General features: G+C 40.6%; 1 protein-coding gene across 1 annotated transcript; it reads left to right on the plus strand.

Moving 5' to 3' along the window:
* Positions 1–1,768: 1,768 nt before the first annotated feature.
* LOC139455141 (degenerin-like protein asic-2) lies at positions 1,769–22,670 on the plus strand. Its single transcript, XM_071236696.1, has 7 exons — positions 1,769–1,959; positions 7,276–7,468; positions 14,322–14,385; positions 14,741–14,888; positions 18,432–18,533; positions 21,486–21,605; positions 22,523–22,670. Exons 1-7 carry the CDS (start codon positions 1,769–1,771, stop codon positions 22,668–22,670), a joined length of 966 nt encoding a protein of 321 aa, XP_071092797.1.
* Positions 22,671–24,021: the final 1,351 nt, after the last annotated feature.

Raw genomic sequence — 24,021 nt, forward strand, 5'->3', positions numbered from 1 at the left:
CATAGACTATATGTATACACTGTCATCTCAAACTTAGACTACATGTATTCACCGCCATCTCAAACATAGACTATATGTGAACACCGGCATCTCAAACAAAGTCTATATGTATACACCGTCATCTCAAACATACACTATTTGTATACATCGTCACCGTCATCTCAAACTTAGGCTATATGTATACACCGTCATCTCAAACATAGACTATATGTATACACCGTCATCTCAAACATAGTCTATTTGTATACACCATCATCTCAAACATAGACTATTTGTATACACCGTCACCGTCATCTCAAACTTAGACTATATGTATACACCATCATCTCCAACTTAGACTATATGTATACATTGTCACCGTCATCTCAAACATAGACTATATGTATACACTGTCATCTCAAACATAGACTATTTGTATACACCGTCGTCTCAAACTTAGACTATATGTATACGCCGTCATCTCAAACTTAGACTATATGTATATACTGTCATCTCAAACATAGACTATATGTATTCACCGTCATCTCAAACATAGACCATTTGTATTCACCGTCATCTCAAACATAGACTATATGTATTCACCGTCATCTCAAACATAAACTATATGTAGACACCGTCATCTCAAACATAGACTATATGTATTCACCGTCATCTCAAACATAGACTATTTGTATACATCTTCATCTCAAACATAGACTATATGTATACACCGTCATCTCAAACATAGACTATTTGTTTACACCGTCATCTCAAACATAGACTATAAGTATACACCGTCATCTCAAATATAGACTATTTGTTTACACCGTCATCTCAAACATAGACTATATGTATACACCTTCATCTCAAACAAAGGCTATATGTATACACCTTCATCTCAAACATAGACTATTTGTTTACACCGTCATCTCAAACATAGACTATAAGTATACACCGTCATCTCAAACATAGACTATTTGTTTACACCGTCATCTCAAACATAGACTATATGTATACACCGTCATCTCAAACATAGACTATATGTATACACCTTCATCTCAAACAAAGGCTATATGTATACACCTTCATCTCAAACATAGACTATATGTATACACCGTCATCTCAAATTTAGACTATATGTATTCACCGTCATCTCAAACATAGAATATATGTGTACACCAGCATCTCAAAAATAGTCTATTTGTGTACATCGTCATCTCAAACATAGACTATTTGTATACACCGTCATCTCAAACATAGACTATATGTATACACCGTCATCTCAAACATAGACTATATGTATACATTGTCACCGTCATCTCAAACTTAGACTATATGTATACACCGTCATCTCAAACATAGACTATATGTATACACCTTCATCTCAAACATAGACTATTTGTATACACCGTCATCTCAAACATATCTGTGTACACATTCATCTCACACCAAGACTCTCTGCAGTCACCTTAACCTCTATTGCATTAACTACTGTAAAGTTGAAGTCATCCGTCTTGTCATAAAACACTTTTCCAATCTTGCAACACAACTGTCAGATTATAAATAAAACACGTGCAACGAGTGAAATTGATTCATTTGCAATCAATCGTTCATTATACCGGAGGTAATTTACAAATCGAATATAAATCAAATGTGATGTCATGTGGACAGTATCAATGGTATGTGTGTGTGTATATTGATTACACAACGACGTATGAACGGCTTGCATCGTGATTAGGAGTACGGTGTGTTCTCCTTTGGTACACAAGTGGTGTTTGAACGAGAGAAGATGATCACCGGCAGGAGAGTGCCCACGTCGCGATTGCTGTGCGACTTTGCGGACAACACGTCAGCCCATGGTGTCCGCAAGTTGCACGAGAAGGGTCACTGGCTTCTTAAAGTGCTCTGGCTCCTTCTTCTAATGACAGCAACAGGGGCTATCCTCGTGCAAGTGTGGCAGCTCATCAACCTCTATCAGAGGTGAGTCAAACAGTATCATAGGTGCATCTCTTGACAGCGAAGGGTACTATCCTCATGCAAGTGTGGCAGCGCATCAACCTCTATCAGAGGTGAGTCAAACAGTATCATAGGTGCATCTCTTGACAGCAACAGGGGCTATCCCCATGCAAGTGTGGCAGCTCATCATCCTCTATCAGAGGTGAGTCAACCAGTATCACAGGTGCATCTCTTGACAGCAAAGGGGTCTGTCCTCATGCAAGTGTGGCAGTTCATCAACATCTATCAGAGGTGAGTCAATCAGTATCATAGGTGTGTCTCTTGACAGCAACAGGGATCTCATGCAAGTCTGGCAGCACATCAACCTCTATCAGAGGTGAGTCAACCAGTATCACAGGTGCATCTCTTGACAGCAAAGGGGACTGTCCTCATCCAAGTGTGGCAGCTCATCAACCTCTATCAGAGGTGAGTCAATCAGTATCATAGGTGTGTCTCTTGACAGCAACAGGGATCTCATGCAAGTGTGGAAGCTTATCAACATCTATCATAGGTGAGTCAACCAGTATCACAGGTGCTTCTCTTGACAGTTACAGGGACTATCCTCATGCAAGTGTGGCAGCTCATCAACCTCTATCAGAGGTGAGTCAACCAGTATCATAAGTGTGTCAATCAGTAAGAGAGGTACGTCAATCGGTACCAGAGGTGAGTCAACCGGTATCATTGCTGAGTCACTCAGTATCAGAGGTGAGTCTACTAGTATCATAAGTGAGTTAATCAGTATCAGAGGTGATTCAATGACTACCAGTGTTTAGTCATTCAGTATCATAGGTGAATCAACCAGTACATTTATTAGAGGTAAGCCAACTAGTATTATAGGTGAGTCGATCCCTATCGGAGGTGAGTCAACCAGTATCAGATGTGAGTCAATCAGTATGATATACAAATCATACCCTAACAGACAAGACGACTTATGCATAAAATATAAAGCATAGTATGTATTTATCATAAAATGAATGTAAGACCATTAAGTGCTTTTACAAAATGCATTTTGAAAGTATCTCACTTCCGGTCCTGGATCTGATTGACTCACCTCTGATGCATGTACTGGTTGACTCGCCTATTATACTGATTGACTCTGTCTGCAAAATGGTGACATTTTTGGCCATTCGTGATATTTAAGGAGGTCTTTGAGGCTTGAGGGTTTCGCACCTATGCAGATAATGAAATTTGTTTCCGATATTGTATAACTATATTAACTGAAAAATCTTTTTCTATAATTATATTATGTCAACGCCAAGTTTTTACTGGTAGAGAATGGACCGAAGTTCTGAATTATAAAATAGGTAAATATAGAGAATTCTATCAAAGTTTTGTTTTGTTTAAAGTAATTGACAACATATTCCCTGAGGGCTTGATAATAGTATTTGTTCGACTTATTTGTAAGGACAACGAGACTGTTGAAGGATCTAAAACTATTTCAGATAAACCTATTTTTCAAGTAATTTATCTATAAATGCATCCATGTGTATGGGCTATGATCAGAATTATATTTTGACAAAACATATTTATATTGTACATTGGCTAAATTCATCGGACTCATATTTGGGGTGAATTTAAGCCAGAATGTTATAATTTGTTTATAGATCTTAATAAAAATGAGTTCTAGTCCGAGTTCACTATATGTCTTAATGTGAGGTGTCAGGTTTCTTAATTCGCATGAATAAATATGAATGTTTTCTGTGATATTTTTCAAACACCATATTTCAGAATTGCACTTTGAAATCAGAGCAGCCATTACATCAAAAGCGACAAGTAGGCATTCAAGTGGCAATTTTGCAATTGTTGATTTTTTTTAGTAAAGAGTATTATAACATTTGTTCATTTTCAGTCAAAGCTTAAAACTCGCCACCTTTCTTTTATTTCGATGTACATTTACCCATTTGATACATTAAAGAAACATGTTTCCAAAGTAAAGAATAGATTTGTCTCAATTGCTGGGCTGGTCTTTTTAAACGTTATCGTCTCGTTTAAATACTTTTGAAAATAATCTAAAGATTTTACTTGGTATGTACATGTAAGTATCATCTGCATATAATCACCAAGATGAACCCACATTAGTATGTCACGTTCTTGTTCTTCTTAAATGTGTATACTGGTGTATCCTGTTTCAATCAAACATGATTCTATATCAATACGATATATTGCAATTAGAAGTGGGGATAACCCTTATCCTTGCCTAACCCCAGACATACATAGGAAATGCAAGGATGAGATACCATTTGATATTATCTTTGATTTTATGTCATTATACATATCCTTTATAAGTTCGAAAATGTTTCCTTGTATACCAGTTTTATGCAGTTTTAAGTCTTCCTCTACACACGATATAAAACCTCTGGAATATTCCCTAGCACAAATACATACAGTAGCCTTGTTTCGAATGATTTTGACCCTTTAATCTCAGTCGTTCAGTAAATATCAGAGGAGAATGAGAGAGGTATTGCTGCATGCTCGCTATGACCTACCCAAGAGAACAAAACGAAGAAATGCACATCCAAACTATCGTAGTATCGACTCGATCAGTGTCTAGACTGACAGTGACATCTATAAATTTGCATCAGTATCTATTTGACACACCTTCACAATCACCTTGCAATCATAGGCCAACTGATCAGTGATGATTAACACTTGTAATCGCAACAGGTTCATGAAGAACTTCGGAAATCTCTCCCGTCACGTTTATCGTGTCGGCCATGTTGACGTTCAATATTTGATGTAAAATTAATGTATTCCGACGCGCTGTCACTGTACTTGACTAATTGAGGTTGTTCGTAGGACTCCTTCGTCATTTAATGATGGTAGTATTTGAATTTATTTGTTGGAACTAAGCAACAACAGACGTTCTTGTAGAGCAAGTTGACATACATACGCTAATGTTACCTCGCCTTATGATGAACTGTTCTATTCCGTGTTACAGTTGGTTATTGTATTGCTATCAGTGAGAAAAAGAAGTCACGCGTACTAAATGAAATTGTGTAATACATTCCTCGAGGTATAAAAAAAACTAAGAACTGACTTTCACTTTTTGTGAGTTCATTAGCATATGAACCTTCATTGAGTGATGGCCAAACATTGTATGAACCTCATCGCAAGCACCGACGTTCGTGCCGTTTGGCCCTCTACTCAGAGAAGGTTCATACTCCAATGAACACAAAATGAAGGAGAGTTCTCAACTAAACGTTGGGCAATGAACAGAAGATTATTGTGCAGTCATCTGTTGGTGTTTTCATGGGAAATCCTGTAGGATGAATGCACAACCACAGAAATCTAAATAATTTATCTGGAAAAGCGATAAAGAGCTCTGCGCTTTGTTCTCAAATACATTTTCATGATAACATAATCAAACAACATAGGTCAGATAATTGATAATCGATAATGTTTGAGACATTATAATTGACACCGATTATTGTCTGGCGTTCACGTTTAATATCAACATGAACTGGTTTCGACTGGTGGAGGTGTACTGAAGTCCCCGACTTTTATTATTATCAGCTTATTAGCATTTATCAATTCTTCTCAGTCAACTACAAAAGAAATGTTTGGACCGAGGTATTAAAACGGTGTTGCAAAACGAACATATCTGGAATGATTCTCTTTATTTGTAAGCAGCAGACGAAAGTCAAAATCAAAATACGTTTTAAATCTCTACAAAATGTGTAAATGTGCCATCGTGTCAGTGGCGTGTCTGGTCCATCTCTTGATTGTTTGGTCAAGACTAGATTGCCATGCTTTTTGTGGCAGGAGCACTACAGTGCGGCGTCAGGCAAAAAACCATTAATTTTACCTTTTTGTGCGTGGTGTGGGTGCTACCGGTAGGGCAGGACATCATTACTTTTTTCTGTTGTCATCACTGATTTTCAGTTATCCATTAGGCCCGCGAAGATCCAGTCTTCTACAACCCATGCTTGCCGTAAAAGGCGACTATGCTTGTCGTAAGAGGCGACTGACGGGAAAGGGTGGTCAGACTCGCTGACTTGGTTAATGCATGTCATCGATCCCAAATGCCTGGATCGATACTCATGTTGTCAATCACTGGATTGTCTGTACCAAACTCGGTTATTTACAGACCGCCGTCATATAGCTGGAATATTGCTGAACAACAAACAAACAAACCGTGATCCATTCATGTAATTTTGCCTTTTCCGCATAAGGGAATTTTTGGGCAGATACTCGAGACTGATTATTCTCAGGCAATGACGTTTAATATTTCAAAGACTTTTAAAAGGTCTATCTTTCCAAAAAAGGGGTGTTCTTTTGAAATCCAAATTTAAATTCAAATATTAATAACAGTATAATAATGTGCCCTTATAATGCGCTAGACTCCATGTAGCAGTTCACGCTCCAAAGCGTTACATTATTACCCCAGCCAATGGATCAGTGAGCACTCGATTTTCATTGCATGAAATATTTCAGGTCCAAATACATTAAGCGCATATTGTAATGCGTAGTATCATTTTAGAAATAGATTCACTTGTTTCATGGCAGTACAATCCTGCTTTTAGAAATGATGTCTCCTTTGGGGATTCCGAGTCCAAATAGACGTCCAGTCCCTTACGCTCGTCGTAAGAGCCGACTAACATGGAATAACATTGACTAGATAACTTACTCCAACTAATGCAGCTGCGGGGACCAATCACAATGAACATCACACATTCTATGATGTGAGTGAGTGAGTATACTTTTACGCCGTTTTTAAGCAATATTGCAGCAATATCACGGCGGGGGACACCAGTAATGGGCTTCACACATTGTACCCATGTCGGGAATCGAACCCGGGTCTTCGGTGTGACGAGCGAACGCTTTAACCACTAGGCTACCCGACCGCCCCTTCTATGATGTGAGAACCAGACTTACGTCTTCGGCTTGACGCCTTGTCAACCACGAGTCAATCCCTCCGCCCTGGCTACAAATAAAAAAAGCAGCTTTACATATGTAATACAGATGTTTTCAGGCATTTTTATTTTTGGGTTTCAAATCCTGATTATTACATATTTTTTTGCATTTCGGATGATGATATGTCAAATATTTGGAATGAGTGAGAGACAGAATAAGAGAGAGTGTGAGTGGGTTACTATGTAAGGTTGTATCGGCGTTGTTTCAACCATAAAGCGACAAGAACACGTTTTACTGTTTCACAGATGGAGCTCAGGAAACTACAGTCTATCCTTATATTGGTGTATGTCACGACACACAAGACGTTACGACTTGCGAAAAGTATATCTTTTTCTTTTTCTTTGCGCTCTAAGCGACAAGAAACTCAAACCAATCACCTTTTTCCAGACGGCCTGTTACAACCAAGACAACGATAAACACCCGCAGTCTCCAGTTCCCGAGCGTCACCCTGTGCAACCTAAACCCGTTCAAGTACTCCAACATTAGAAGTAACGACTTCGCAATGGCCGCCCTCAGGGATATTTCCAGGTCTCTCAACGTCTCGCTGGAACAATTTGGTAACACATCGCAGTCAGATGAGGTAGGTTCACTCTTGACATTACCTGAAACTTTTTTTGTAGCACCAACACATCACATTGACGTGCATTCCGTTCACTTTTGACTTTATCTTAAACTTTTGTGTTGCTAGTTCACTTTTGACTTTACCTTAAACTGTTGTGCAGCTAGTTCACTTTTGACTTTACCTTAAACTGTTGTGTTGCTAGTTCACTTTTGACTTTACCTTAAACTGTTGTGTTGCTAGTTCACTTTTGACTTTACCTCAAACTGTTGTGTTGCTAGTTCACTTTTGACTTTACCTTAAACTGTTGTGTTGCTAGTTCACTTTTGACTTTACCTTAAACTTTCGTGTTGCTAGTTCACTTTTGACTTTACCTTAAACTGTTGTGTTGCTAGTTCACTTTTGACTTTACCTTAAACTGTTGTGTTGCTAGTTCACTTTTGACTTTACCTTAAACTGTTGTGTTGCTAGTTCACTTTTGACTTTACCTTAAACTGTTGTGTTACTAGTTCACTTTTGACTTTGGCTGAAACCTGTTCAGTGACAGAAACACATCTCTGTCAAATGCAGTAGGCTCATGTCTGGTCGTTTTGTTAGTCACCAACAAAAATAGGACAATATATGAATTTAATTTTGCTTTGAGGTTTGCGAAAATATAACATCATTAAAACTGGCGTTTTAGAGTTTTTTAGAAGTTTTTGAGCAAAAGTTCTCTCAGATGCCATCTTATCTACAACTGTCGCATCTCTTACAACTGTAGAGTAAAACTATATGCGAAAACACGCCTCACTGCACAAAGCCGGGTCTCTTTACATAAAGCCGTTACTCATAGCATAAAGCCGTGTCTCATTACTAAAAGCCGTGTCTCATTACACAAAACCATGTCTCATTACATAAAGCCGTGTATCATTACATAGAGCCGTGTCTCATTGCATAAAGCCGTGTCTCATTACATAAAGCCGTGTCTCACTTCATAAAGCCATGTCTCACAACATGAAGCCGTGTCTCATGATATAAAGCCATGTCTCATGAGATAAAGCCATGTCTCATTACATAAAGCCGTGTCTCACAACATGAAGCCGTGTTTCATTACATAAAGCCGTGTCTCATTACATAAAGCCGCGTTTCACAACAAAGCCGTGTCACATGACATAAAACCGTGTCTCATTACATAAAGCCGTGTCTCACTACATAAAGCCGTGTCTCACTACATAAAGCCGTGTCTCGTTACATAAAGCCGTGTCTCACTACATAAAGCCGTGTCTCACTACATAAAGCCGTGTCTCGTTACATAAAACCGTGTCTCATTACATAAAGCCGTGTCTCATTATATAAAGCTGTGTCTCATAGCACAACGCCGCGTCTCATGGCATAAAGCCGTGTCTCATTACATAAAGCCGTGTCTCATTACATAAAGTCGCGTCTCACTACATAAAGCTGTGTCTCATGACATAAAGCCGTGCCTCATTACATAAAGCCGTGTCTCGTTGCATAAAGCCAGTCTCATTACATAAAGCCGTGTCTCATTGCATAAAGCCGTATCTCACTACATAAAGCCGTGTCTCACAACATGAAGTGAGGTGAAATGGGGTTTAACGTTGCGTCCAAGATTATTGCACTTATATAGCGACGTGTATGTACGTGTGTATGTTTGTGTGGCTGCTTGTACAAGTCCGGACTGATGCCGATTTATAGTGCTAGCTCACTGAAATACCATGCCGCAGTTTAACATGAATACCCCACTCAGACACAGTATACTGACTCCGAGCCGACCAGTCCTTGTTTTAGCACCTTAATGCCCAGCGCCAGACAGTGTAACAACAAGTACCACCTTTAAACGTCTTTTGGTATGACGCGGCCGGGGATCGACCCCCGGACCTTCCGCTCTCCGGGCGGACGCTCTACCACTAGACCACGGAGGCGGTCCCCACAACATGAAGCCGTGTCTCGTCACAGAAAGCCATGTCTCACTACATAAAGCGGCGGTAAGCATTATCCACGAGATAATATGATGTCAATGTGTTTTCATACTGTTAAACTGAACTTATACGACACAGAAAACTAAGATGACATGATGTCATAAGAATATGATCGGAAGATGCAACAAACATAGGATATTATGATTCTACAATAATAAGGTTCGATGTCACTAAAATTCAAAGGTACAAATATTCGATGATACTACGATACGATAATACCTTGCCATGATGATAGGATAATTATAATAAGATGCGATAATAATAATAATAATACACGATGATACTAAAATACATTAAAAATTATATCTCCTCCAAGGCTGATATCATCTCTTCCTGTATCTTACGGTCTCTCATCGTCTCTCACTGTCTATCATTACCCCTCTATCATTACCCCTCACAGTATCTCACCATCTCTCACTGTCTATCATTACCCCTCACAGTATCTCACCGTCTCTCACTGTCTCTCATTACCAATCACAGTATCTCACCGTCTTTCACTGTCTATCATTACCCCTCACAGTATCTCACCATCTCTCACTGTCTATCATTACCCCTCACAGTATCTCATCGTCTCTCGCTGTCTACCATTACCAATCACAGTATCTCATCGTCTCTCGCTGTCTACCATTACCCCTCACAGTATCTCATCGTCTCTCACTGTCTATCATTACCAATCACAGTATCTCATCGTCTCTCGCTGTCTACCATTACCCCTCACAGAATCTCATCAACTCTCACTGTCTCTCATTACCCCTCACAGTATCTCACCGTCTCTCACTGTCTCTCATTACCCCTCACAGTATCCCATCGTCTCTCACTGTCTATCATTACCCCTCACAGTATCTCATCGTCTTTCGCTGTCTACCATTACCCATCACAGTATCTCATCGTCTCTCACTGTCTACCATTACCCCTCACAGAATCTCATCAACTCTCACTGTCTCTCATTACCCCTCACAGTATCTCACCGTCTTTCACTGTCTATCATTACCCCTCACAGTATCTCACCATCTCTCACTGTCTATCATTACCCCTCACAGTATCTCACCGTCTCTCACTGTCTCTCATTACCAATCACAGTATCTCACCGTCTTTCACTGTCTATCATTACCCCTCACAGTATCTCACCATCTCTCACTGTCTATCATTACCCCTCACAGTATCTCACCGTCTCTCGCTGTCTACCATTACCAATCACAGTATCTCATCGTCTCTCGCTGTCTACCATTACCCCTCACAGTATCTCATCGTCTCTCACTGTCTATCATTACCAATCACAGTATCTCATCGTCTCTCGCTGTCTACCATTACCCCTCACAGAATCTCATCAACTCTCACTGTCTCTCATTACCCCTCACAGTATCTCACCGTCTCTCACTGTCTCTCATTACCCCTCACAGTATCCCATCGTCTCTCACTGTCTATCATTACCCCTCACAGTATCTCATCGTCTCTCGCTGTCTACCATTACCCCTCACAGTATCTCATCGTCTCTCACTGTCTACCATTACCCCTCACAGAATCTCATCAACTCTCACTGTCTCTCATTACCCCTCACAGTATCTCACCGTCTCTCACTGTCTCTCATTACCCCTCACAGTATCTCATCGTCTCTCACTGTCTATCATTACCCCTCACAGTATCTCATCGTCTCTCGCTGTCTCTCATTACCAATCACAGTATCTCACCGTCTCTCACTGTCTATAATTACCCCTCACAGTATCTCACCGTCTCTCGCTGTCTACCATTACCCCTCACAGTATCTCATCGTCTATCACTGTCTATCATTACCCCTCACAGTATCTCATCGTCTATCACTGTCTATCATTACCAATCACAGTATCTCACCGTCTTTCACTGTCTATCATTACCCATCACAGTATCTCACCGTCTTTCACTGTCTATCATTACCCCTTACAGTATCTCACCATCTCTCACTGTCTATCATTACCCCTTACAGTATCTCACCGTCTCTCACTGTCTCTCATTACCAATCACAGTATCTCATCGTCTCTCACTGTCTATCATTACCCCTCACAGAATCTCATCGTCTCTCGCTGTCTACTTCTGTCCATCACAGTATCTCACCGCCTCTCGCTGTCTACCACTATCCATCACTGATGAAGCTCGCTGTCTCCAATGGTATTCGTGAAGACACACGTTGAAACACAGTGGGGAAATGTCTGAAGGATGGATTCAGTTCTTGAGTCCTTGGATAAATGATACTGTGAACTGCGAATGCATGTACTAAACAGTTTTATCTACTCTTAATTTAGAGAGGCCTAACGTCGGAAGGAGTCACATTCAAACCTTTTTGTTTATATGTATACGTTATTTTTAAAGTACAAGTGCAAACAAATGTAACAATCTACGACCAATGACCAAAGTATGGTGGCTGGAGTATACCACTTGGTACTTCACCATGACAACTTGTAGCCTGTAAGAGGAACAACATCGAGCTTGGTACGTCACCATGACTACATGTAGGATGTGACATGAACAACATCTAGCTTGGTACGTCACCATGACTACATGCAGCATGTGAGCTGAACAACATCTAGCCTGGTACTTCACCATGACTTCATGTAGGATGTGACATGAACAACATCTAGCTTGGTACGTCACCATGACTACATGCAGCATGAGACATGAACAACATCTAGCTTGGTATTTCACCTTGACTACATGCAGCATGTGAGCTGAACAACATATAGCTTGGTACTTCACCATGACTACATGCAGCATGTGAGCTGAACAACATCTAGCCTGGTACTTCACCATGACTTCATGTAGGATGTGACATGAACAACATCTAGCTTGGTACGTCACCATGACTACATGCAGCATGAGACATGAACAACATCTAGCTTGGTATTTCACCTTGACTACATGCAGCATGTGAGCTGAACAACATATAGCTTGGTACTTCACCATGACTACATGCAGCATGTGAGCTGAACAACATCTAGCCTGGTACTTCACCATGACTTCATGTAGGATGTGACATGAACAACATCGAGCTTGGTACGTCACCATGACTACATGCAGCATGTGACATGAACAACATCTAGCTTGGTACTTCACCTTGACTACATGCAGCATGTGAGATGAATATCATATAGCCTGGTACTTCACCATGACTACATGCAGCATGTGAGATGAATATCATATAGCCTGGTACCACACCATTACTACATGCAGCATGTGAGATGAATATCATATAGCCTGATAATACAACATTACTACATGCAGCATGTGAGATGAATATCATATAGCTTGGTACTACACCGTTAGTACATGCAGCATGTGAGATGAATATCATGTAGCCTGATAATACAACATTACTACATGCAGCATGTGAGATGAATATCATATAGCCTGGTACTACACCATTAGTGCATGCAGCATGTGAGATGAATATCATGTTGCCTGGTACCACACCATTAGTACATGCAGCATGTAAGATGAATATCATATAGCCTGGTACTTCACCATGTCTACATGCAGCATGTGAGATGAATATCATGTAGCCTGGTACTACACCAATACTACATGTAGTATGTGTGATGAATATCATGTAGCCTGGTACTACACTCTTATTACATGTTGTATGTGAGATGAATATCATGTAGCCTGATGTTACACCATTAGTACATGTAGCATGTGAGATGAATATCCTATAGCCTGGTACTACACCATTAGTACATGCAGCGTGTGATATGAACAATATCTAGCCGGTTACTACACAATTACTACATGTGGTATGTGAGATGAACAATATCTAGCCTGGTACTTCACCATGACTGCATGTAGCATGTGAGATGAATGTCATCTAGTCGGGTACTACACCATGACTACATGTAGCATGTGAGATGAATGTCATCTAGCCGGGCACTACACCATTACTACATGTAGCATGTGAGATGAATGTCATCTAGCCGGGTAATTCACAATTACAACATGTGGTATGTGATATGGACAATATCTAGCCGGGTACTACACAATTACTACATGTAGTATGTGATATGAACAATATATAGCCGAGTACTACACAATTACTACATGTAGTATGTGATATGAACAATATCTAGCCTCGTACTACACAATTACTACTTGTAGTATGTGATATGAACAATATCTAGCCTCGTACTACACAATTACTACATGTAGTATGTGATATGAACAATATCTAGCCTCTTACTACACAATTACTACATGTAGTATGTGATATGAACAATATCTAGCCTGGTACTTCACCATGACTACATGTAGCATGTGAGATGAATATCATCTAGCCGGGTACTACACAATTACTACATGTAGTATGTGATATGAACAATATCTAGCCAGATACTACACAATTACTACATGTAGTATGTGATATGAACAATATCTAGCCTCGTACTACACAATTACTACATGTAGTATGTGATATGAACAATATCTAGCCTCGTACTTCACCATGACTACATGTAGCATGTGAGAATAATGTCATCTAGCCGGGTACTACACAATTACTACATGTAGTATGTGATATGAACAATATCTAGCCGGATACTACACAATTACTACATGTAGTATGTGATATGAACAATATCTAGCCGGGTACTACACAGTTACTACTTGTAGTATGTGATATGAACATTATCTAGCCTCGTACTACACAATTACTACATGTAGTATATGATATGGACAATATCTAGCCGGGTACTACACAATTACTGCATGTAGTATGTGATATGAACAATATCTAGCCGGGTACTACACAATTACTACATGTAGCATGTGATATGAACAATATCTAGCCTTGTACTACACAATTACTACATGTAGTATGTGATATGAACAATATCTAGCCGGGTACGTCAACATACGCAACCCACTTCGTGTCATAGGGAGACGATGGTGGCGGGGCAGATTACATCGATGGTCCTATTACGTCAGAGAGTTCATTCTCAGGTACTGTGCCTTATTACTTTAACATTGCCAAAACGTATATTGAATACTTGAGTAATTTTAGTATATTTTGTATTTATTAAGTAATCTTGTGACCATGTGATACCACCTATGCTGAAAAATATATGGGGGCTTCGGGTAGCCTTGAGATAAAACAGTTGACTCGTCACGCTGAAGACCGGGTTCCATTCCCTACAGGAGTACATTACCTGAAACCGATTCCACCGTCATAATCATAAACCAAATTCAGTCACACTACAATTACGTTGTTTCCCACTTGGACGTTATAGATTTATGTTTTCTTATACTCAGTTGATGCACTTCTAAACCATATCACACTTTACATTGACGTGTTCAGTGAATCAGTTTCTGACCCAAATATCCAAGGACTTCTGGATAGATACTCTGCTGTCTCTGGGAGACAAGACAAGCGTGAGGGAGTTGGCACAGCCTGTTTTGGAGCTCATCGTTAGCTGCACCTTCGCCGGCATGGACTGTCACTACAGGCAAGTGTCGACCACGTGTAAGCCTTTACCTTCAGAACAAGTCATCCTTGCGAGAAAATCTTCCACTGGCCTTTATCAAAGTCTAGTTTTCATCCTTGCCATTTATATGTCTGTCCTAAAGTATGATTGGTTGATTGGTTTGGAGTTTAAGGCCGCACTCAGCAATAATCCAGCTATATGAAGGCGGTCTGTAAATAATCGAGTCTAGACCAGACAATCCAGTGATTGATATCATGAGCATCGATCCACGCAATTGGGATTGATGACATACATCAACCAAGTCAGCGAGCCTGACCACCCGATCCCGTTAGTCGCCTTTTACGACAAGCAGAGTCGCCTTTTACTTTTTGTGATGAAGGATTATTCGCTGATCTCTGGGGGGAGCATTTGTCGCGATTTCTGATTCTCATGGACTTCGGCTGTCATTGCAGAAGGAGATGCTACTGACACCTTGACGATTAGCAGCCTTTCATTAATTATTCCATGAGGAGGCTATTCACCACGCCAGACACTTGTCCGGAAAAGCATTAATTTATATACCATGTAAAGCCAATTCCCGTTGTGTTATTACTGTATTTCTCAAAGCCTGCAAATCTTTTTAGGTAATCCGCATACATCAGCCAGCCCCATACGGCAACTGTGTGGCCGACTACCCTCACGGAGACATTGAGGTAAGCAGGAAAGAATCCCCTCCGACAGAACTGGGAACGTTCATGATGTGACTTTCTCTTCATTCAACCCAGATGGTAGATGTCGTAAAATTTGTTGAAAGTGTTTCTAATAAATAAATAAATAAAGCGATAGACCCGTTTCCATCTCCAATAGAAATCTCTGCTTAAATCAGAGTCGATTTACAATTCCGACTATACCATAAGCAATGCCATGTATTTATGACTGGACTAATTACGAAAATGATATATGTATAATTGATTGAACTCTCTTTCGATTGTGAGAACATAATGTATAATGTAGGTAATATGATGACAAGGTTGTTGCTGTGGTTATAGACATGTCAGCGAAGCTGCCTGGAGGATCTTATAGAGGCTGTGTGTCAGTGTTAGCGAAGGATCGACAACCCCAACAACATCGAGATCACGTGCTCTGAATTCGGTGAGAACGACTAATTATTTTGAGCATAATTTACTTACCACCTCCAAAGTATGTGCTCACTTTGAAACATAACGATGACCATGCTGGTTGGTTGGTTGTTTTACGCCGCACTAGGCAATATTCCAGCTATATGACGGCGGTCTGTAAATACTCGAGTCTGGACCAGACAATCCAGTGATTAATATCATGTGCATCGATTCACGCAATTGGGACCGATCACATGCATCAACCAAGTCAGCGAGCCTGACCACCCGATCCCGTTAGTCGCCTTTTACGACAAGCATAGTCGCCTTTTACGGCAAGCATGGGTTGCTGTAGACCTATTCTATCCCGGATCTTCATGGGTCCCATGCTGTGTGGCATTGATGTCCTTTAAATATATCAGGGTAACATAAAAGCGAGAATTAGTACCTAATGAAGCTTTCACGCCTTAAAGATTTGACTGAGTTGGAAGTACTTGATTCTTGATAGTTGCTTCACGTTCTCTGTCGTTTCTGCATGTTCCCTCGTCCTTTTGTTCAATAGTGAGTTAGTGAGTGAGTATGGTTTTACGCCGCATTTAGCAATATTCCAGCAATATCATGGCAGGGGACACCAGAAATGGGCTTCACACATTGTATCCATGTTGGGAATCGAACCCGGGTCTTCGGCGTGACGAGCTAACGCTTTAACTACTAGGCTACCCGACCGCCCCCCTTTTCGTTCAATAACACCTGCCATGGAAATATATGTAGTGCACCTCTATGCAGGTCATTTGAATAACGCCAGGAACAATACATAAATGTGACAGCCATGAGATACAGTGGCGTTAACGTCAGTTATTAACAGGCAACGGGTTGAGAGTTTAAATCCGACAAACGGGATCGGTAGGTCAGGCTCGCTAACTTGGTAGATACATGTCATCGATCCCAATTGCGTGGATCGATGCGCATGATAATATTCACTTGATTGGCTGGTCCAGACTCGATTATTCACAGACCGCCGTCATATAGCTGGAATATTGCTGAGTGTAGCGTTAAACAACAAACAAACCAACCAATAGGAAACCACTGAATTTATCCCTGTTACATAATCATTTTATATGGATTATTGCAATAGGATATTTTGATCAGTAACGATATACCAGTATGATGAAGCTTCAGCTCTAACGGGGCTGGGAAAAATTACACACTTAAAACTATCATCTGTTCCTATATCAAAACTCGACCGGCAGCAAATAGCTTGTAACATGGCTTAGATGGCTTGATAAGGCGGGATGAGTTGTCTTTCTTTGGACGTTCAAGCAGCTTGGTCGGAAACACAAAAGGAAGTTCCCTTCTACGACAGAAGCAGACTTGGCTGTGCAGAGTTGCGTCCCTTGGGCACGGCAGAAACCTATGATGATGGCTTCGAATCCCGGTTCGCCCCAATTATGTTTCTAGGTTTATCAGCACCATACCCGTACTCGTGGGTTTCACCGAAGACGTAAACGTCTGAGACGTGCACCACTTCCGGCTTTCCTCCCACATTAAGCTGACACGCCGCGATAAAACTGGAATACTGTTAAAGGCGGCGTTAAACCTAACTTACTAACTCACATTGAAATAGGGTAACGGAGAACGCGTATCTGCGCAAGTGTACAGTGCTGAACCATGACATTGCCAATGAAGTCAGTGAAGAACAGAGAACATGGGTCCAGCTTAATGTGAGACACACTAATGAAATCAGAGCTGAACAGTCCTTTCACTGAATGATTTACCACACTCATCCTTTGCAAAACCATCACAGTTGGAACACGGGTTTTGTATGATTGATGAGAATTTTGAACTTGTGGGCGAAGGATACTCACGTAATTGACAGACAGAAACTACACACAAGAGCACACAACCTGATAATGATCACCCGTCTTAGGATGGACAAGTCTTTTTATTAGACTGGGACCCGTGAATATCCGGGCTAGAATGGGTCTTCAGCAATCCATACTTGCCGTAAAAGGTGACTATGCTTGTCGTAAAAGGCGACTAACGGGATCGGATGGTCAGGCTCGCTGACATGGTTGATGCATGTCATCGATCCGAATTGCGTGGATCGATGCTCATGATATCAATCACTGGACTGTCTGGTCCAGACTCGATTATTTACAGACCGCCTTCATATAGCTGGAATATTGATGAGTGCGGCTTTAAACAACAAACCAAATCAAACCAAAAAAAAGGCGACTATGGCTTGTCGTAAAAGGCGACTAACGGATTCGGGTGGTCAGGCTGCTGACTTGGTTGATGCATGTCATCGATCCCAATTGCGTGGATCGATGCTCATGATATTAATCACTGGACTGTCTGGTCCAGACTCGATTATTTACAGACCGCCGTCATATAGCTGGAATATTGATGAGTGCGGCGTTAAACAACAAACCAACAATTTTATTAGACTGATGTTTCTTTTTGGCCTTAGCGGTGGAGAACACTTCTTGGGACCAGACATATCAGGTTTGTTGATAAGATCTATAAGACCTTGTGATAGAAAATATTTCGAGGCATGTCGGATATCATGCAGGTGAGTGAGAGGACACAGTTTCTGACTGATATTTTTATTTTTTTTATTTTTTTTATTTTCCCATTGCTGATTGGCTGATGTCCTCTGACATTGTGAACTCAATAACACATCATAGTAATATTTTGAACCCTTTGGACTCTTCGTAAGTACATGAATGTTAAATGGTAAAATTGGGGCTACCAATGGTGTAACATCATGAGTTTCTAAAGATTTTAAATAAACATTTATAGCATTTCTTACCCCGTAAAAGGTTAAACGATTACACGAAACATTGTATCTATTCTCAAATTCTAAGTATGAAAGAATCTGACTGATATTAAAAGCAAAGTTTCGCGCCGTCGGAGTTTCGTTTGTTTGTTTCTTGTTTAGAGCCGCATTCAGCAATGCTCAAGCTATATGGCGGCGGTCTGTATATAATCGAGTCTGGACCAGACAATCCCGTGATTTCCATCATGAGCATCGATCCACCCATTTCGGATACGATGACATGCATCAACCAAATCTGCGAGTCTGACCACCTGATCCCTATCACGACAAGCACAGTCGCCTTTTACGGCAAGCATGAAAAGCTATTCTACCCCGGCTCTTCACGGGTCTCGCCGTCGGAGTACGATGAACCACAAATATATACTACAATAAGCATATTTTGCTTGAGACCAATTCTAACGACTTTTGGAAGTATGGTAAGAAGTGTCTAAAGTTACAGTCGTTACTGTGGGCGTTCGTATGCGAGTGAGTTTTGTTTAACACTGCATGGAAAGTATTTCACTCACATCACGCCGTGTCAGCTTGAGGACACCCAGAAATGATGCAGGTCTTAGACGCTTACCACATATATTTTAGGCGAAAGCCATGACCACAGCAATGGTTCCGTCAAACCTAGAAACATAATCAGGGCAATTTGGGGACTTGAACCCCCATCATAGATTTCTAGTGTGCCGCAACGACGAATTGCGGTACCACAAACTGGAAATTCAAGATAACCTAAAGTTATCACAATATGTTCTTGTATTATCAAAATAAATAATTCTGTAAATCCAAGAGATAATAGCTGGTTGAACAATGTCCAGAAAATTCATCATAACTGTGGCAAATCACATTTGTTCATTGGACCGTCTCCGTGGTCTACTGGTAGAGCGTCCACCCGCAGAGCAGAAGGTCCGGGGTTCGATCCCCGGCCGCGTCATACCAAAAGACGTTAAAAGATGGTACTTGTTGTTACCCTGTCTGGTGCTCGGCATTAAGGGGCTAAAACAAGGACTGGTCGCCTCGGAGTCAGTATACTGTGTCTGAGTGGGGTATTCATGTTAAACTGCGGCATGGTATCTCAGTGTGCTAGCACTATTAATCGGCATCAGTCCGGACTAGTACAAGCAGCCACACACACACACGTACATGCACATTGCTATATAAGTGCAATAATCTTGGACACGACGTTAAACCTAATTTCACCTCATCTCACATGTGTTCATTGACCTAATCTCAAAGGTAGAGTTAATGTGAAAAGATAAATTTACACACTCATGGCGGATTACTATGTGCAATAGTTCCAGAGGAACTTACTGTAAATTACTTAGATCTGTACCATCTTTTGACAAATACCTACTCCTTCCTGGAACAATATCTTTCCCGCTTCTAACTTTTAGAATCTGTAACCATAATGTACCTGTAGAGACTGCCCGCTGGTTTGGTATGCCCAGATCAGAAAGAACCTGTACCTTTTGCAACTCGACAGTTATTGCTGACGAGTTCCACTAATTATTCAAATGTTAAGCCTTCGATACAACCTGTAGTGGATATATACCAGACAAATGTTACTTATGGCCAAACTTTATAAACTCTAACATTTACTGTGTACAACGAAAATAGCTGAAACGAGGAATTTGTCTAGGTTTATTTCCAATGTCTTCAAATACTTTAGAAATAATATTTAAATGTACTTTCCCCGACGGAATGATCACATTTTGCTGAACATATATTTGTTTGTAAAACACGCTATTATATTACCGTTGGTGGTTCCATGAGAATAAAAAATTGAAGTAAATTGAATTGGTAGTTGAGGCGAATTGGCAACAGGTGCTCCCTTCTGCTGGATAGTCAGTACACAAAGCGAGAAATGTCTCTACGTATAAGTCCGCCCGTGAAGATCCGGGGTAGAATAGGTCTTCAGCATCCCATGCTTGCCGTAAAAGGCGACTATGCTTGTCGTAAAAGGCGACTAACGGGATCGGGTGGTCAGGCTCGCTGACCTGGTTGATTCATGTCATCGATTCCAATTGCGAGGAACGATGTTCATGATATTAATCACTGGATTGTCTGGTCCAGACTCGATTATTTACAGACCGCCGTCATATAGCTGGAATATTGCTGAGTGCGGCGTTAAACAACAAACAAACAAACAAACGTATAAGTCACGACTGGAGTTTTCTTTCGGACTGATGTCACATGATAAATTGTTAGACTGAGTTGACTGTCCCACCTCACAAAAGTAAGTTAGTGATTTTAAAGCGGCTGTGATCAGTATTGCAGTCCTATCACGGCGTGTCATCTCTATTTTTGAGAAAAGCACGAAGTGATACAGGTCGAAGACGTCTTCCTCTATGGGTAAATAAAAGAACATGGGTATCAAATTAGAGTCACGGGTATCAAACAGAAGCATGGGTATCAAATGTAGTGCGTGTGGACATAACGTGAATGCTTTGATAATCAACATTTGAAAAAATTGACACTGAATGAACACGTTTTACAATTCTTGATTTAGACAAAAACAGAAACGTTTTGTTATCGCCCGTTCATAAAGCATTTTTGAAAAATGATACACACATTGAATGTTAAAATAAAAGGTTGAGATAATGGGATACTTTGACATTTAAACAACTAGCCTTGTTTTACTTTAGAATACATAACAAAAACATTATTTTAAGTAGTATATTACTTTGTGTTGACCTTCAGACAGCATGACTACATACAACGTCTCTCCATGACGACATGGCCCTCGGACCACCACGACATGGCTCTCAAAGCTGCCATCAACGCCAACAATGAGAAGTCACTGGGAGACATTGATACAAGGTAACTCTTCGTGAAACGTTTCTCAAGCTTCCTCTATGGGGTAGTTAACTATTTCACTGATGACACAATGCTTTGCATGACTCGATTTGGTATATGGATAATTCCTGTAGACGTTATGAACTGTCAGGGTTAAAGTGATGATGAGTGAGTGAGTTGGGTTAAACGCCGCTTTTAACAGTATTCCTGTTATATCGCGGCGTGTCAGCGATAATTGGGATCGATGACATGCAGCAAACATGAATCTTACAATGTCAATGTGAATACCACGCTGTGACTTCAAACTTTCAATTGGACATCTTTCACGGCGCCAAGGAGACATGGATGGTCCATTCGTCTAAGGCATCGGATGTCGCTGCACCTAATAACCCTCCTTAGCAGTGTCATGATCCAATGATCATGGATTCGAATCTCATCTACAAGTTAATGTAGGAGGAATATTTATGAAATGCTGGGCTATATACTGATTTACAAAAGTATTTGCCTCCGTATAATGGATAATTCTTCAACAGAATACTAAACTACAAACTACTATCACCACAACTCCTATATGTAATTGGAAACGTATTTGTATGTGTGCAGAACATTTTAAACTAACACCACTAACATACCATGTGAAAACAAAGCAAAATTTGGAGAATAATTGAAAGCGGTCCAATGTTCATTTTCACTCTAAACTCAGTATAACGAAAACATAGGCAATTCATGGATACAAAATTTAAGTCTCGATGATCGATGACATGCATCACCCAGGTCAGCGAGCCTGACCACCCGATCCCGTTAATCGCCTTTTACGACAAGCATTGTCGCCTTTTACGGCAAGCATGGGTTGCTGAAGACCTAGTCTTCATCGGATCTTCACGGGTCTTTATATCATGTAGTCATTCACCTTCCACTGATGTTTTTGTATGCTTTTACAGGAAGAACCTGGTGTCCCTCAATGTCTCCTTCTCCGAGCTGACTGAGGAGATCTTGCAGGAGGAGCCAGCGTACATGGTGGGAAATCCTCTTCTCCATCCGGAACTGTTTTGTTGTTGTTCTCTTTTGTCAAATGAGAGTTACTTATAGAGAAATTAAACAAGCAATGAAAAATGAATTTATATTTCAATGCTAAATTTCAATTTTTACCTGTACTAGTTTGTAACTGCATCTGTTATTTTGGACGACGAAATAAGCTCGAGTCAAATGAAACAGTTACCATCTGATGTAGATCTATAAGAATATCAGAAAATCTAATAATGAAAAAAAGATGTAGGAATTGGCCAGGACGGACATTCAGTTTGACACAACCGAGATTGTGTCACTCTTATCTATCCGAATGGCCGACACAACGAAATCATCCATGTAATTCACAATAGAAAATTCATAATATTCATGCTATCTGTATTCATGCTCACTGTTTCACTTTCGTTGTTTTCGTGAGTGCAGGTTCTTGAATTCAGTTATCCAGTTTTGGCGTTTTTTGGGCCGCTAATAAAAAGGATCAATAATTATGTTGTGTTACGGTTCCTGACGAGTATAAGAGGTCGATCTGTGTTTCAGGACAACAATGCAAGGCCACACAGACCTAGGAGCGTCTACAGCAACACCCTACCAAACCACAATGAGCTTCAATCATTGCACCCTGAGGAAAATAGAAGGCAGGGCTTTGGTGTCACAAAAGACCTCACGAACATCCCCGGTTGTCTGTGCCTTCAAGTGAGACAACATCACGCAATTTTAATAAGTATGAATAATACTTATCACCTCATCATTAATCTTGCATCTATTTGATGTGAAAGCATTTCCAGAGAAGATGCAAAGGTCATAACCATCAGCAGATAACAAGGCGAAATAATATAAGTCTCAAACAAGAGATAAAAATAATAGAGTAAAATGTTTTATTGTATTAGTCACCACACCATGTAAGTACTTGTGTAATGGATGCCAGATCCAACATCAGGCAATTTGTTCAGCACATGGGACATTTATAGTCACCCCCAGCAGTCTCTGCTAACTTGAAAATATTGATAGCTTGTGTGTTGTTTAATGCTGCACTTTGCAGTATTCCAGGTATATGACAGCGGTCTGTAAATAATCAAGTCAGGACACTGTCCACTGATGGACATCAGAAGCATAAAAAACACAATTGGGATACGATGACATGCATCAACCAAGTCAACGAGTCTGACCACCCGATCTTGTTTGTCTCCTCTTCAGACAAGCATTGGTAGCTGGAAGATCAATTCTAACCCAGACCTTCACTGGTAACTGACCCGTGAAGATTCGGGGTAGAATAGGTCTTCAGCAACCCATGCTTGCCGTAAAAGGCGACTATGCTTGTCATAAAAGGCGACTAACGGGATCGGGTGGTCAGGCTCACTGACTTGGGTGATACATGTCATCGATTCCAATTGCGTGGATCGATGCTCATGATGTC

Source organism: Haliotis cracherodii, unplaced genomic scaffold, assembly GCF_022045235.1.
Source record: "Haliotis cracherodii isolate W230 unplaced genomic scaffold, xgHalCrac1.p SCAF_11, whole genome shotgun sequence".
NCBI classification, from domain to species: Eukaryota; Metazoa; Mollusca; class Gastropoda; order Lepetellida; family Haliotidae; genus Haliotis; species Haliotis cracherodii.